Below are 18,227 nucleotides of genomic sequence, written 5' to 3'. Positions count from 1 at the left end.
AATGAAGAGTAGCCCCCGCTCGCCACAGCTAGAGAAAGCCCACGCACAGCAACAAAGATCCAACGCAGCCAAAAATAAATACATTAATTAATTAAAATAAATAATAAAAATAAGTTGTCCTCTGTTTAAAAAAAAAAAAGAGATCTTTCCTAAAGAATGGAAGACAGGTTCAAAAGCTCTATTTATTTAGTCACTTATTAAGCCTCAAACACACACAGTTAAAATGATATTAATCCTTGTAATCCTGACATCCTATTTCAAAAGTACAAAAAAATAAATTTACCTTAGTAAATTCCATCCTGGGTGGAAATATGTTAAGAAGGCATGTGCTTTCGGTCAAATCCCCCATCAAAACCTACCAGATATCTGCTTTTCTGCCATAGCCTTCTCCACTAATCACTTCAGGGCTCATCCAGTATGGTGTGCCTGTGACAGACTTCATTCCTGTCCCCGAAAGACAGATGGTTTGAAGCCGTTTGCTGGCCCCAAAATCTCCTAGTTTGACGTTGCCTGTTGAATCTCGCAGAATATTTGCGCCTAAAATAAGAAATATCCTCATTTCATTATTTGTACTGGCAATTTGGAATACAACATAAAAGAACAACGGCAGAAAATTACTTAGCAGACTCCTCAATCTGTCTCCAAAATCAGGCTGCTCTTCACCTTCCGAGCAGTACCTGGCATAATGCCAGTCATACAGTCAGTGTGCATTAAAAACTTATTACGTGAACACTGAATATTTAGAGTCACCTGTGTGATTCAAGACCTAAGAAGTTTCTCCCACTGAAAAGGACTGGTGCAAGTGGGAGGCGAGGATCAAAAAGAAGAGAAAGGGGGAAAGGGCTAAGAATGTGAAGTTCAGAGAAGGATGAAGAAAAGCAGTAGCAGGCTCTTGGCCCCAATTTCTCTGTCCTAAAGTAAGAAGCCCATGTCTATAGATTATTTCCCTGAGGACCTAGCATCTCCTCAGGAACCTCTTAAGGGACCTTCATAATCAAAATCTTTTCATTCTTCATTCTCAGTTTCTGTACAGTGTATTTTAAATCTAATCTAAGCAAGCTTTGAGGTTTCTGTTTTAAAATTTCATTTACTTCTATAATAAACTTTTAATTTTATTTATTATAAACTGACCTTGATAGCCTAGCTGAGGTGGTGTTTGCAGAGTCCTCCCCTGTAAAGTTACTCTTTCCCCTTTTCCATACTTAGCTCTTTGGAAGAAGTTCACTATGTGTAAAGGAGTGAGAAGTTATGCTACAGGCTTAGTAGTTACCTATAAGGGAATTATTCTGCATGGGAGACTTGTCTCTTCTCTCCCATTTATTTATTCAACCATCCATTTCTATCAGTCTGAACACATGGATATTAATTTTATACTCTGGGTTATAATCCAATGACTTTTCGCTCAAGCTGTTCCAGCTTTGGCCATGGGGAGCTCTCTCTGATGGCTCCGGTGTCCCTCTGCCATACCTCAATCATTGTGTTCTTGCTTGATTTGATTTCTGGATTGTTTGTTTGTTTCTTAGTATCGTCTTACATTCTGGTACTAGAAGACGCTCCAGGCTCACCTTGTGTATCCCCTGTAACCACTTCTAGAATTAGCCATTTCTCCTTTTACTGAAGAATGGTATCAGAAACCAAGATCTAGGAGCTAGGTTCATTTATTTTTATTCTCTATTTTCCCCCCTTTATCATTCTTTAAACTCAATCTTTTTTCTGGGATTGTAAGTCTAGTTTCTTCTTATGTAAATTATTTCTATTCCCATTTTTAGCTTTTTCTATAAACTACCTGTTTTTAAATGAGCAACTTATTTTATTAGCTTATCTAATTTTAGTTTCTAAATTTTACCTCAATTATTTTTAAGTCTTCCTAACCTTAATCATATTTTATACTTTTTAAAAAAGATTCCCTATTTGTCTTTTTTTTTTTTTAATGGCCCCTAAGGAGGAGAGTGAATAGTGGAGAAAATGTATTATAGACTGGAGAGAATGCAGACTGTCCATCCCCACCATGAACTTCTGTACCTGTCTTTCTGTTCTCCCAGCAAATTTCCCAGTCTAGTCAATTAAGGCTTTGCAAAGCCTCTCTCTGGGGAGGGTTAAGGATCCATTCTCTGCATGCCATAAGCCTAAGTACACCATGGTACCAGTGATTCTCTAAGACAGCACTGCCTTTTTAACATCTCCCGCTGTCCAATTCTTAAAGAAGGACTCTGTCAAAAAAAGCCACCGTGTCTAAAATATTTAACCTGGGGAAGGACAAGAAACAAGCCAGTTTTTACTGGTTACCAGCTGGGAAGGAACAGTCCCAGGCAGGTCACAGACAGACAGAGCTATCTCCAGGGAGTAATCACCAATGCTGAACCAACGGCCATCCATACAAAGGGCTGAGGAGAAAATGTATAGCCAGGTTTCCAATACAGTTATCTAATTTTTTAAAAACTTACTTTGGATATGTTAAAAGTAAGCTATGAAGGAGAGTTTTCAAACATACACAAAAAGCAGAACCACATATGTGAACCCCTCACACTATCTGAATCAAATGAAAGACATCGCGATCCATCAATAGTTCAGTCCATATCTTTAAAAGATAAAGACTCTTATCACACCTAAGAGAATGGACAGTAACGCCTTTAATATTATTAAATGTACATTCAGTGTTTTTTTGTTTTTCTTTAAAAAATCAGAATCCAAATAAGGTCCTTCCTTACATTGAGGATCATTAATACATCTTTGAAGTCTTTTCCTAAAGTTCCCTCCAACCTTTTTTTTTTTCTTTGCAGTTTATGAAGAGTCTAAGCTGTCTGCCTATAGCTTTCTTATTGTCTAGATTTTGCTGAGTCCATCCCAAGGAGTCATTTAACATGTTCATCTGTTCTATATATTCTATAATTCTCCAATTTGGTAGCTGAATCTAGAGGCTTGATCAGATTCAGGTTCAAAAAAAATTTTTTTTGGCAAAACTGCTTTGTAGATAATGATATAGTCTATGAATAGGAAGTATGTAATGATAGACTGTCTGTGTGAAGTGATGTTAACAGCTATTAATGTTTAGTGCTTATGTCTACTAATCTGTTAGTCATTGTAAAATGGTACTATTCTATCATTCCTGCTTCATTTGTTAGCCAAAATATTTTTATAAAGGTAAGTTTCCTTTCATCCACTATTTAGTCCTCAGTACAGTTCATAAAAGAGAGGTCCAATAAAGAAACCCTATTATGAAATAATGAGTTGGTTCCCTAGCAACAATGATCAATTAATTCTTACCCTAGGTTTCATTATGAACTCATGAGTCTAAACTTAAAAGTAATCAACTAGCTTTCCTTTGCCCTCGCCATTTAAAAACTGCTCATTATAAAAATTTAGGAATTACATAAAAAGTAAAAAGTATGCAGGAGAAAAACAACTATCACTCATTCTGCCACCTGGAAATAACCACTGTTAATCATGTAGAGATTGTAAAATTAAAGTATGACCTAGAAGAACGAACTTGAGATCATACTGCTTTATCCAATTTTATACCTTACATTTTTCTTATCAATATATTTCCCCTATAATGTTTTTAAATCAGCTTGTTTCCAACCTCCTCATTTTACTGGCAAGGTTAGAGGAGGATCCGCTTGGGGGGTAGCTCCCCTCAGTTCCTTTACCTTATCTTATTATCAGGGGTAAAGAGAAACTGGCTTGAATAGAGATTATTCCTAATAGAATAATTCACAATCAAATCATCTTCCTATGTGTTTTTTTTTTAATTGAAGTATACTTGACCTACAACACTATGTTAGTTGCAGGGTGTACAACATTGTGATTCAATATTTCCATACATTACAAAATGGTCACCACCTTATGTGGTTCTTTAAGCTTTAGGGTTTTGAACTTGATAGCTGAGGTCTGCCTAAGCTGGGTAGACCCTGAGGTGAAAGACAGGCTCTTATTTCTTTCAGATCATGAGCCATGTTGTCATCCTCTAAGACTCACTAGTAAGGTCCATTCTTTACATGTGATCTGGCTCAGGCATTGTGCAGCAGATCCTACTCTGTGACCAGACACTGGTTAGGAATGTTCTCTTTAGCCTGAATATGGCCATATTCAGGGTGTGATATACCACAGAAAGGAAGTAAATTCCTGGTAGCTCATAAGAGCCCTTAGAAAGACCAATGAAAAACAAATTCAATTTATTATTTATAAATGTGTGTTGTGTATTTGTTCATTATTCTCGTCAAATGATTGAATAAAGTGATCTTTATATTCGGGTCACAACCTGGTTTTTACAGAATGAAGCCTCTCAGTGTGCTTTGCAGTACAGAGCTCTATGACTCTCAAACTTACATACCTCCACCACTATTTTGTCTCACTTCATGCAGTCACCTTATGTAACTGATCCATGAAAACAGTTGAGCTTTTGAGTTTTAAAAAGTGAGCTTAACTGAGTTGCAGTTTATCAAAGCTCAGTCTTGGTCTCTCTTCTCATTCTCTCCCTTAGGTAATGAGGTCCATCCCTCAGCTTTAAATATGATCTCAGCGTAAAGTACACCATCACCGTAACTAACTTTTGAGTGCTTTCTAGGTACCAAGAACGGTTTTAAGCATGTTATATGCATTAACTCATTTAATCCTGTAAGAATCCTGTGAGCTGTTCACTATTATCACCCTCCTTAAAAATGAGGAACTGAGGCATAGAGAGATTGTCTCGTCTAAGGTCACACATCTGGTGATGGATAAAGCCTGAATCTGAATCAGGTCAAATTCAGAGCCCCTATTCTTAACCGCTATGTCCGAATGCCTGTGCGCTATATGTGAAAACATGTCTCATTTTCATGCTCATTTGAACTTTACTGATTCTGTGAGCCCCAACAGGGAAGCTTTCCTCTTGTGGCGACCTGAACAACACAACTAGCTGGAACTGTTTTCCCATGGTACTTTAAAGGTACATGTATTAAATGCTGACTTTCTTAACCACAGCACATGTTTCGTTAAAAGAACTGTGTACTTAAAAAATACCTCATTACTTACCTTTTATATCTCTATGAACAATCATATTACTGTGCAAATAATGGACTCCCTCCAGAATCTGACGGGTGTATTTCCTAGTCACATTCTCAGTAAGCGCTCCATATGCTTTTAGTTGGTCCTTAATTGAACCCTAGGATAAAAGAAAACGAAAGAAAACTATAGTATGGTTTGAAATGAAAACTACTAGTAAATCTTTACTTTTAAAGATGTGTATATGGGTATTTATTATTCTTATCGACTGAATAAAGTGATCTTTATTTTTAACATCTTTATTGGAGTATAACTGCTTTACAATATTTTATTTATTTTTTTTTTATTATTATTTTTTTGCGGTATGTGGGCCTCTCACTGTTGTGGCCTCTCCTGTTGAGGAGCACAGGCTCCAGACACGCAGGCTCAGCGGCCATGGCTCACGGGCCCAGCTGCTCCGTGGCATGTGGGATCTTCCTGGACCGGGGCACGAACCCGTGTCCCCTGCATCGGCAGGCGGACTCTCAACCACTGCGCCACCAGGGAAGTCCTATTTTATTTATTTTTAATTGAAGTTTAGTTGACATACAATGTCATGTTAATTTCAGGTGTATAACACAGTGATTCGACATTTAAATGCATTACAAAATGATCACCACGATGAGTCTGGTAACCATCTGTCTCTGTAGAAAGTTATTACAGTATTATTGACTATATTCCTTATGCTGTATATTACATTCCCATGACTTATTTATCTTAAAACTAGACATTTTAATTTGGAGAATCCTAGTTCATGACTGGGAGGCTTTAATTGGACAGCACAGGAATTCTCAGGAAGGACATTATATGCCATTAATTTAACATAAAACTCTACTATATTCCCTGACTAGAATTGTGGAAGGAAGGCTTTAAAACTATTCTTTGACTGATACCCTTGTTCCTATGACTATGCTGGTTCCATCTCCTGTTCCTTGCAACTGTATTTTTTAAAATTCTCCAGTACTTTTATCTTGCATTGTTTTTGCCCTGAATATATTTTTGATTTTCCTACTTGCTCTTCTATATATGTCCTACTTTAATTTTATTTATGTTGTTCTTACTCTGTTTTTAAAACACAGTTTTATTGATACCTGCAAATTTACTTCTCAGGAGAAAGAACGGGTATGATTAGAAGATCAGAACACACGTGAGATTTTAAAGTTTTTCTTTCATATACTCACCGTTTTAGTTCAAAACACGAGAAAATTAAAAAGGACTTTCTAATTTTCTTACATGTTTTAGGCAGGACGAGGTGCCATCTCTGAGAATAGGGAATCAATCTGGTGAGACATAGGCACTTGAATTTTGAAAAAGCTTCCCTGCTGATTCCAATGTGCAAATTTGATAAATAATCACGACTTTAAAAGATGGAAATAAAATGCTTCCTGAGGGACAAAATCTTTTAGAGGTAACATAACCAAATGTTCCCGTCTTTCCTTGAATTTTGGTAAACTGTGTACTTTGTCGTATAAAAATAGATCCTTGGATTTTACAGGTTTAGCCACTTGCTGTTTCCACTATTCATGAGCAACCCCTGAAGGGACAGCAAGATGCAATTCTGCTGACCCCAACTTGCAAACACGTGTGGAAAGCCTTAGGCAGTGAGTGAACCCAGACAACCAGTCATACCTATAACTCAATGTGGCTTGTTCTTCAGTCAACTTATTATGTCTCTACTTGCAGTAATGCACAAAATAACAGAGCTAGAACTGAGCTTTCCAAACCATAAGCCCCCAGATACTTGTAGGCTGCAAATGAGTGTCAGACTTACAGATCCTCTGGGCCCTCTGGCAGCTGGGCCAGTGGCCCATGGTGCTAACAGCTCCATCAGTGTAGTCTGTTTACTGCTGTGTAACATGAAAATATTACCTTCTTCAGTGTGAACAACTGGAATGGGCTGGAAAGCGCTGTGTCAGATAAAAACAGTGTGTGTGTGTGTGTGTGTGTGTGTGTGTGTGTGTGTGTGTGTGTGTGTGTGTGTGTGTAAGAGTAACAGAGAGAAGTCAACTGCTAGGCCAGGTATTGGAAATAAAAGAAAGTTATGGTTCCGGTGTAAAAGTAGTTCTAGATAGACTAAGGAATGGAATGTTATGTTGGGAAAAACTGAAGAATGGAATGACAATTTTGGCAAAGCTTGAATCTAGGGCATAAAGGGGTCCATTATATCAAATTTAATGAAAGAAATTATACAGCATCATTTACAGACTTGGAGATTCAGGAAAGTCTAGGAACATCTACGTCCATCCCATGTATGCCATGGGCTTGCCGTACACATAATTCATTTAGATTGCCAGTGAACTATCATTAATTTAGTAACATGCTTTTCAAATTCAAGGAGTGATAACCTAGACTTTGAAAAGACAGCTGCCTTTACAAAACCTAATGAGAAACATGATCTAACGCCTCTTCCTGAATAGTCCTAGTTTAGTCTTAAGATTGCTAAATATATAAAGATTACCCATATCTCCATTTGCGATGTAAACTGGTTCTAACCAATGAGTCATTTTAATTAATTTTATCTTCAACAGTCTGGGTCTCTATTCACATTTATTCATAGTTATTTCCTTATTTTTAATTTAAATATTTGTTGCACAAACAGTAATGGGAATCTGAATAAGAGAAAAGTCAATCACAATCCCAACATAATACATTTTCATTTTTCTAAGTTTCTTCTGTTCTTGTCCAAATACAGATACTTTTAAAATATCATTAATATTAAAAAGCATTTTATATTCTTATCCTCTAAGTAATTCCTCCAACTTTGCTACATGGGCTTCAGAATTTTAATTTTTAATATATACTGTCTTAGACAATGCCATCATAATTTACTTCCACTGGGGGAATTGATATTTCCACTTTTTCCATCACAGATAGTACTAAAATAAAAGTTCACAGCTTTCTCCTTCTTTTGGATTACTGCTGTAGACTAAATTTTAAAAAGCAATTTACACTGCCAACATAATCTTTGAAAATAAAAAATAGCAATGATGAATAACAGTGGTGTCCCTATAAACAATTATTCATGAAGATAAAAATCAAAGTAAAATTTACTGTTGCTGTTGTTGTAAGACTGAGGATGTGTTAAGACCATTACAATCGGCCTGTATCCACAGGCCTCTCATCTGGGGATTCAACCAACTGCTGATTGAAAATATCTGGAAAAAAAAATTCCAGAAAGTTCCAAAAAGCGAAACTTGAATTTGCTGCCCTGGCAACTATTTACATAGCATTTACATTGTAGTTGTAACTATTTACATAGCATTTACAGTGTATTAGTTATTATAAGTAATTAAGAGATGACAAAGTATATGGGAGGATATGCGTAGCTTATATGCAAAAAATACTGCACCATTATATAAAGGACTTGAGCATCTTTGGATTTTGATAGCCGTGGGAAGTCCTGGAACCAATTCCCTGGGGATACCAAGGGACAACTGTACTATGAGATACTGATCCACAAGATCAAACTGCAACCTGTACATTCTACATACAATTCTAATAAGCTATTTCCTTAAAGACCCATAAATCAAGCCTTTTTCTAACATATACTGCCTATTGTAAGAATGAATGTATTTTTAAGTGAGTAAATATACCACCATCTTGAAAATCATTAGTATTAGAATATACTCTACAAATACTAAAAATAATGAAGAAGGAATGACAGAGTTTTTTGCAAATCACATTTTTCACCTCCCAATGAAATTACTGACTCAGGCAATGACTAACAATCTGTGTTAAAAACATTAGCTGGATGGTTGAAAAGGAACTGGATATTCCTATGTGCCACTGCTGTAAGCCCAGATTACTTTCTCGTCTTCAGGAAAAAACAAAACTTTACAATGGAAGAATCAGGACGTCAATCACCCTAGTCAAGCAGTCCATCTTAGCATCACTACCAGTAGAACAACCAGAAATTGTATGTCTCCTAATGGGATGCACAGCATCATTTAGGATGCATGCGAATAAATGCTGAATTTGAATATAATTTAGATTTTAGATCTAACTTGGAGTTTACAGGAAATATAGGGATAAACGAACAAACTAAACACCACCATGAGGATGCAAGGGGAGAAATCTATGAGATGAGACGGTCAACAGAACAACTAGTTTGGTCTCTTTCTTTTTTTTTTCTTAACGTCTTTATTGGAGTATAATTGCTTTACAATGGTGTGTTAGTTTCTGCTTTATAACAAAGTGAATCAGCTATACCTATGTGTATATCCCCATATCTCCTCCCTCTTGCGTCTTCCTCCCACCCTCTCTATCCCACCCCTCGAGGTGGTCACAAAGCACCAATAGCTTGGTCTCTTTGTCAAATCTGTCACCTAAAACTGTTCTAGATTAAAAGAGGAATAAGAGACATAGCAGCAAAATGTAATGTGTGGTCCTGGACTGAGTCCTGGTTTGGATAAACCAGTTATTACAGGTTATTTTTAGGGCATTTAGGGAAATCTTGAGTATAGACTGCTATGATGTCTGTAACCTATTTTAGTATACTTTAGTATTTTTAAAAAACAAGTTAAAAAATACAAAGATAGATGAAGAAGACAGAAAATAAAATTATATTACCCAGTTCTCATTTAAAACTCTTCCAAAATGTCCTTAACATTTTATAATCAAAGTTTTGTTGTTTTTCTTTATTCTCAACTAAGACTTTAAACAGAATATCTCTATTTTCAAAGGATGTACTAACTTACCCCTGGCATATATTCCATAAATATGGAAAGTGTTTTTTCTTGGGGATCCCTCAAACAGCCATAATACTGAACAATTCGCTCATGCAGCAAGTTTTTCAACAACTGAATTTCACACTCAAGTGCATTTACTTCCTGAAAGACAGAACTCACTGTTAAGTCTTTACAGCATTGCTAGTAAAAGCAAAAAAATTCTAACTTCATGGACCATCAAGGTGATTTCAATCTGAAATTTTCACTTCCCAAGGAATAAACATTTTAAAGTCTCTAAACAATAATAACTTTTGTAACAGTCCTTGATGGTATGCTAAAGCAACACTAAATCACATTAGGAATATAACTGAGTACTAAAAGAGAAAAATCCATAGTACAAAGTAAACAAACATATCCAGTTATCTGTTTCTTTGGCAAATAATTTGCATTGAGGAAAAACAAAAAATTCTATTATGTGTTATACTTATTTTAGTAAAAATGCTTCTTATAATGTGACAAAGTAGCTTATGCAGTGATTCTTACCTTGCTGGTCTCAGGGCTATCTGGGTCAAACTGAACTTGCTTAACAGCCAATTCTCTTCCTGTATCAACATCATAACAGAGGTAGACCCTGCCAAAGGCTCCCTGGCCAAGCAGCTTGCCCAATCTCCAGTTGGTTGGAGCACGAGGTGCTAAAAAAGAACATTTTCTTAAAATGGAATCGCCCCATGGCACACAATGGTTAAGGACTACTGCATTATTGATATCCTTAATTGAATATGCTTGGATATTAAGGGAAAATCATGTTCATCCAAATTCATAATGATCATCATCTTTGAAAACTGTAAGAATGCTAAACCCAAACAAGGTTCAGATCCCTATGACTAATTTTTTCCAATGAGATTTTTTTTCACCTGATTATAAACGTAATAGCATCTTTCACTCAATTTAAGATGCCACTGATTATGTAAGATGCACTACTTCTAATCTTTATTGCAGTAATATCTGTAATTAGTTTTTCAACTGCCTACAATGTAGAAAGCTGGAAAGACCATCGCTCTCATTCTAACAAGAGGAGATCTTGAAAGATCTTTCCCAGTGGGGGAAAAAGCACACTATATACAGAGGAATAAAGATAAGAAATACAGCAGACTTCTCCTCAGAAAGTATACAAGCCAGAAGACAATGGAGAAATAACTTTAAAGTGCTGGAAGAAAAAAAAAATTGCCCAGAACTCTATACTCAGAAAAATATATCTTTCAAAAATAAAGGAGAAATATGAGTTTTTCAAACAAACAAAAGCTGAAAGAATTTATTACCAGTAGACTCGTACTACAAGAAAAGGTTAAAAACAATTCTTTGGGCAAAAGGAATTTGATACCTGACAGAATCTTGGATCTACATAAAGATCTACAGAAATAAACTGGAGGTATATTTAAAAGACATTCTTCTCCTATTTTTAATCACTTTAAAATATAGTTGTCTAAGGCAAAAATAGCAGCAATGTAGTGCGAGTCGCAGATGTGAAAGTAAAATATGACAACACTAGCACAAAAGAGAGGAATTCAGAGTATAAAAATATTGTTGCAATAAATATCTTTGAGCATGAACCTTTCATACATTGCTTACATGATAAAGTTCAAATACTTTACAATCCGGCCTTAGTTACCATTCTAATTCTACTTCCACTGTTTCAAGTAAGATACCCTCTACTTCAGCCAAAGATGAACTATTCCCCATTTTCAGAAAATATCATGGCCTCTTGCACATGTCACCTCCTTAACTGGTGAATTCCTATGCACATCATTATCCCCATTAGATTACATCTTAGAGGCCATATTTGAAATCTCAGAGCTAAGCACTCAATAAGGATATGTGGAATGAATGAATGAATGACTAATTGGTAACAATTTTCCTAATAAAAGCAAAGGACAGAATCATTTAAAGTAATAGCAGTAATACCATGCTTATACCTGACATTACAACCACCTTTAGAAATACCATTTTTACCTCTTTTGAGATTCTGGTCTCCCTGTGAAGACTGGCTTGGTATTTATTCTTTTTTAATACTATAAAATTCTGCAAAGGCTCTGCTACACATTTCACTATGCCAATTTCTATTACTCACAGCGGCTGGGTGGGCTGATGTCCATTACAGTCAAAGTAGGATTGTCTATGTCACTTCCCCTTCTTCTTATTCGACTCTCATCATACTCTGGGGTAAAGATACTGCTTCCACTACTAGTGCTTAAGGAGTGGTCTGTAGGACTGAAACTCACAGGAGACCGGAAGCTGGTCCCCTGGGTCCTTCTAGCTCTTGGAAAAGTTTTACGACCTACAGAGTGAAAACAGAATTACCTTGCAACTTTTATTAATATATTATAATTAAAAGTATTTAAAATTTGTAACGTAAGAGAAATTTGTTCTGTGACTAGGCTAAGAAACTAAAACAGCAATTATATGATTATATGTTTTAAACTTAAAAAGAGTAGTATTTTTTAAGAGTGCAAAGAAATATCTTTGTTAACACTGAATCATGAAGTAAAAAATAAAAATACAAAGAAAAGTGAAAGCAGAAAAGAAAAGTGGGGAAAAAAGAAACAGAATCTGAATATAAATTCAAATAACCTCTCATGTTAACACACACACATTCATAAAAGCATAGAACTCCCTCAGTTTTGTATAAAAAGGAGAAAAAATATATTTATTCTTATTTCCAGTAATGATTTAAAATACAAAATAAAAATTGCAAAGTTTATAGGCAGCAATTTTTTTCCTTAAGAGGACAATGCAAGTATGCATTTCAACATCAAGGAATAATTTTCTAATTAATACCATTTTTAACTACTCCTTTCTTTTTTCTAAGGGAAAGATAAGTATTATGAGGTAAGTTGGCATAAAGCTGTTATTGTAGTTTTAATTATGATCCAATATCTTTAAAAAAAGTTTTAAGCAGAAAACTAAGTGATATAGGAACAAGTTTTTTTATTGTTTCTGAGATTTTTAACAAACTGTTGTGTTCTTTGATCTAATAAACTTACCATCATTATAGTCTTGATGATGATATGAAACATGATACCTTCTTGGATATGTTCCTCCTTTTCCAAATTTCTCAAAGATAGGGTTATCATAGTCTATTAAGACACACAAGAAAGTTGTATACAAGTTATACAAAAGTCAAATATTTCCAATGATGAAAAACACTTTTACTCATTTTTATTTGATTATTTTAAAAAGTTCCCTTGCCCTCCCAGCCAAAAGATTATTCAATGACATAACATTTAAACATTTAGAATGTGAACAGTCTAACCTGAAAATTCCTGATGATTATCTGGGTAGCTCTGGGCCCTAGGCATTCGTGATTTTGGATAGCTCTCTCTAAAAGTAGAAAAAGTCTTGTTATTTTAAGACAAAATATTTAAGGCATTAAAAAAAATCTTTATGCAATACCAATATCTATCTGTATGTATGTGTATATATACATACATACATATATAAAACAACATATTTTATGTATACATACATATATACACACACACATACATATATATACACATATATATGCTCTCTCTGAAACATTAACTGAGAAAGGGGGAACTTCTTTTCAAACACTTATTTGGTACATGCACCGCAAAAAGCCTGGCTTTTAAAATTAACCCACAGAGTACAGTGGTAAGAATGATATATTTTGGAATTACAGATGCATGGAAACACCTGTGTTTCAATCCTAGCTCTGCCACTTAAACTAGCTATTGCAACCTTGGCAAATCACCTTTCTGAGACTATTTCTGCATTTATAACAAGGAGATAATAATGTCTAACTCATCAATTTTATACTTATCTACCTCAGGACACTGTCTTTCAAATATTAAGTACTCAATATATAGCTTTCACAACACAATTTCCCTGAATTTCTTAAATGTTTTAAATATCTATCTTGAGATAGACATGGGCACAGACAAAGGTTTCATGTATATGGGTAACAAAAAATTAAACGTAAAGTTCCATACAATATTAGTCATATTTTCCAAATTTGCTTTCATAGAGCAATTCCAGAGATTAAATAGGTCATGATCTTAATAAAGATATTGACTTTGCATGCTACAGGTGAACACTGTCCGACTGAGACCAAGAGAGAGGGAGCACTTGTAACCAAAAATTCACAGATGCAACTTGTCCCAGCTTATATTCCTGAACAGCTGTCTCACAAAAGTACTTAAACTTTAATTGACCAAAATACTGGGACATAACTACCAAGAATATATGTTATTTATAATTTGGTGCCAGAATGAACGTAATCCCGAACAGGTGCAACAACTCAAGAATCTCTAAAACAAAACCTATTATGAAAAATTTGACAGCAGTTTCACCAACACAGGTTTAAAAGTAAACGTACATAAATTCTAAGTTTGCCTTTAGTTTCAAACACAATTTAGCAAGGAACTCAGAATATTATAATCAGATATCATTTTAACTAAAAAAGATACTGAGCCCATGAAGTTAAGAAATTTGTCCAAACTGAAAAAATCAATTTGCCGTAAGTATAGATGAGTATCAACTACATTCCTCTGAATGTAACACAGAAGAGTTGATACTTCGACATGTTATATATATGCATATTTACCCACATATATTAAAAAACAAAAACTACAATCAACATTACCCATCCAGAGGGCTATCAAGTGATGGACAACTTCCTGAGCCAGAATTTTCAGGGCTGCTTAAAGATAATGGGTCCAGCATCTAGAAAAATAAATGGGTCCACCTTGAGTCTGCATGATATAACCAGAAGTTACTGTTTTTTAAAAACAGCTTTATTGAGATATAATTCATGTATCATAAAATTCACCCACTTAAAGCATACAGTGCAGTTCAGTGGTTAATACTGAGAATGTATAACCCTCACCATAATCTCAGAACACTTTCAGTACCCAAAAAAGAAAATCCATATCCAACAGCAGTCATCCCCAGAGTTATTCATTTTTAAATGTTTTAAAAGTAGTTGTCCTTGTAGGTAGGCTACAACTTCAAAATTTCCTAACAGAAAAATAGGAATTTTCTATTTCTTTCTCTCTGGATTATTATCTAAATAATTAAAAGCTAAAACACTTCACATAATTTTGTTTACTGAAAACTGAACAAAGGCACCACCCAAATTGAAACAAATGACACCATGACTGCTACATTATTAGAAAATGTAAACTCCTGTAATAATATAAGCAGCCAATTTAATGTTAAGAAAACAATAGCAAATCCATGAAAATACTTCAATACCACAAAACTTTAAAAAACATTTTTAAATGTTTTAGAAAGTAGACAAACCTCAGCTTCACAAAGTTAAATATTTATAGTTTTACTGTGTCTTTCAAATGTTAATTTAAAAAAATCCGAATGTTAATCCCAGGATTATAAACAAATGCATTCATTCACTTAGGGATGAGCAACATAAGAAAATCAGCCTTATTCCACCTTTCTTTATACATGAATGCACACAGACACATGTAAATTAGTGGGGTTTTTCCTGTATTTCTACTATTTCGTTCGCTTATAAAGGAAGATATGGGATTGGAGAAGAGGTAAAACAAATACCCCCTCCTCCATATACCTGCCAAACCACACTATTCCCTGACAACATCCCTTTAAATGAAATTAAAAACCACATCCAAATTTTGCTTACTTGGTCCATGCTCTCTGGAATGAACTCTCCTTCACTGTTGATACTGGTAAATGACCCATTCCGGGCAACCTGGTGTAATTCATCTGGAATGTATCCAGGGGGAGGGGAGCTTCTATCTCTACTAGTGGGACCTCAAAGGAGAAAAATTATATGATTTTATAAATTCCAGCAGGGAACCAATTCTTGTTTTAAATAAATATACACTCAAAATTTCTGGACTATAATACGAATGCTTTTAGCAACTGAAATCTAGTTTTTATTAAAGCTTATCAGAGCACTCTTGTCTGTAAAACTTCAAATGTTTTCATTCCTTCCTAAACTCCCACCTACTGTAATTATTAACCTTATTGTAATATTCACATATATTTATTAGGTGGTATGTTCTTCTGACTGCTGACAACTGCATTATGAGTATTGTATTGATAATAAAGATTTTTAGATAAATGCCACTGCTTCTGCACTTCCAAAGGTCACCTGTACCCTGGTATATGTTACCCTTTAATGTAATTTATGGAAGGCATCATGATGTAGTGGAAAGAATATGGACTTTACAGTCTAACCTCAATTTAAATCTCAGTTCCAGTTTTTACCAGCTCTGCGTCTTTGGGAAAGTTATCCAATCGCCATGAACCTGTTTCCTCATCTGTAAACATGGGACTAAATCTCTCCTTTGCAAGGGTGTTGTGATGGCAAAATTATTCATAATGAACATATGCTGTGCACATCTGTCTACATGATGTTCTTTCCATTGCCGCTCTTTAATCTTTAGAAACCTAAAGTGAGGTTACTTCTTAGTCATTTAGTCAACATTAGAATGTTTCCAATTTGGAATCCTGGACTTTATTCTTGGGTACTTAAAATTAGCTTTTGGTGGCAAGCCATATTCCTGGAATTTAAATTTATTCATACTTTAGAAAATTAGAGAATCTAATACAGTTCGTCTAATTATGCTATGTTTATTAACATAGTTTTCTCAGCTTTCCTCCTTATTTTTTGAAATTAAACTATAAAAACGATATGATGAAATCATGTGAGCATTTGAGTTCTGGTCAGATTTAAAGCAAAAAAGGCTTTTGCCTCATGTAAGGGGTCACTGTAAATACGTGTCGGCATTTGTTAGTGAAGAGATAGGGAGAAAGAGAACAAAATGATTATCAAGAGATATGCATGAAAAAGATAATTTTTCTACACGGGACTCCAAAATTATTAGGAACTATTGAGTCAGTGGTTGATGTGGGCTTTGTAACAACTATGATCACAATGTCCCTAATATTTTTATTTCTTCCATACGCCCCTATTTATAAACGAAGATAAATATACTCATTATTTGAAGCAGACAAGGAAGAAAAAAAGCTTAGAAAATTTCTTCATCTTCTTATTTGATAACCCATTTTTTTGAAACTTTGTTATTAATAGGTATACCAATGCACTCTTGGTCAAAACCTCCACACCAGCATATACTCCCATCCCAAAGGAAGTTCTTCCTCTATCTTTTGTAAAAATAATTGAAGGAGATAATGATCAATAAATAAGGAAAAAAGATAATGGTCATATCTACCAAAGCCATTTCAAGTTTAAAGAGGTGCCAAGAAAAGACTAGTAAATTTTATACTTTACAATTTCCAGTTTCTTCTTATGCTGGCACTGAAGTCAAACAAGAATATTTATTAGTAGAATAAGAGTGAGACATTCAGTACAGTTTTAAATCAAAATGAATTTAAAATGTCAATTTAACTAATGTATTTAGCTTGTTCTGTCTAATGCAACTAAGATGAATTAGCAATTTTTTACTTTAAAATGATAGGTACTATAATGATAAGAAAAAGGATAAAGAAATGTATGATTAATAATAGTCATGCTTTCTAGTTTGAAAAGCAAAATGTAGTTTAAAAGTGTTCTCTCAGGGACTTCCCTGGTGGTGCAGTGGTTAAGAATCTGCTTGCCAATGCAGGGGACACAGGTTTGAGCCTGGGTCTGGGAAGATCCCACATGCCGCGGAGCAACTAAGCCCATGCACCACAACTACTGGGCCTGCGCTCTAGAGCCCGTGCGCCACAACTACTGAGCCCTTGCGCCACAACTACTGAAGCCCGTGCACCTAGAGCCCCGTGCTCTGCAACAAGAGAAGCCACCAGGATGAGAAGCCCAGGCACCACCAGGAAGAGTAGCCCCCACTCACCGCACCTAGAGAAAGCCCATGCGCAGCAATGAAGACCCAATGCAGCCAAAAATAAATAAATTTATCAAAAAGAAAAAAAAGTGTTCTCTCAATTGACTGCTACAACAATCCCATGATTTAAAGATGAGGACAATGTTATTGGTCTCAGGTTAATTATAGAGCTGGAATTTGAATTCAGGTACCCCTAATGTTCTTTCATCAAAAATTTAAATTATATCAAAATACATCCAAATGAAGACAAGCAATTTTTATTTTACTTGTATATTATCTCTGCTGTTCATACTTCCAACACTTCTGAAACCCAAAGTAAGACAAAAGACAGACACTTAGAAGGAAGTAGTCGTAAAAAAGCTTTTGGGTACCAAAACAGAAGATGAATAACAGATTTTCTGGTTGGTTCACATGCTAATTTAATCTTTTCTTTCATTACTAACAATCCTCTTCTATCACCAGTCTTAGATTCCCTTCCTGCTTCTCCCTATTCATCTGTTTTATGTCTCCTACTTCCCCCTTTAAATCCATCCCTCACATATGTTTTCATGCTATCTTTAATACCCATTTTCGAGCAATGAAATGTTTTTATCATATAAAAATGTAGATTATCAATGTTTTATACAAATTGAAGAAGATGCACAGAACTGGGGAGTTCAGAGCACCTCTGCCCAGCCTATGCCTAATAGGCCTC

The 18,227-nt window shown here is 35.1% G+C and overlaps 1 protein-coding gene across 4 annotated transcripts in view; it reads right to left on the bottom strand.

The window, feature by feature from the left end:
- Positions 1-18,227, bottom strand: part of MAP3K2 (mitogen-activated protein kinase kinase kinase 2) — a 97,607-nt gene that overhangs the window by 10,175 nt on the left and 69,205 nt on the right. For 3 of the 4 annotated variants that reach the window (XM_082841707.1, XM_082841705.1, XM_082841706.1), the window contains exons 8-16: positions 15,364-15,494; positions 14,350-14,429; positions 12,997-13,064; positions 12,728-12,820; positions 11,815-12,021; positions 10,230-10,378; positions 9,717-9,848; positions 5,011-5,140; positions 360-537 (exon numbers count right to left, since the gene is read on the bottom strand). In XM_082841707.1, coding sequence (XP_082697833.1) covers positions 360-537; positions 5,011-5,140; positions 9,717-9,848; positions 10,230-10,378; positions 11,815-12,021; positions 12,728-12,820; positions 12,997-13,064; positions 14,350-14,429; positions 15,364-15,494 — 1,168 coding nt within the window. The remainder of the gene's footprint in view (positions 1-359; positions 538-5,010; positions 5,141-9,716; positions 9,849-10,229; positions 10,379-11,814; positions 12,022-12,727; positions 12,821-12,996; positions 13,065-14,349; positions 14,430-15,363; positions 15,495-18,227) is intronic. The other variant, XM_082841708.1, reaches the window with a different exon arrangement.

Source organism: Leucopleurus acutus, assembly GCF_964270905.1.
Source record: "Leucopleurus acutus genome assembly, chromosome: 6".
NCBI classification, from domain to species: Eukaryota; Metazoa; Chordata; class Mammalia; order Artiodactyla; family Delphinidae; genus Leucopleurus; species Leucopleurus acutus.
Note: the sequence above shows the minus strand (reverse complement) of the source record. Positions and strands in the feature narration are given on the sequence as shown.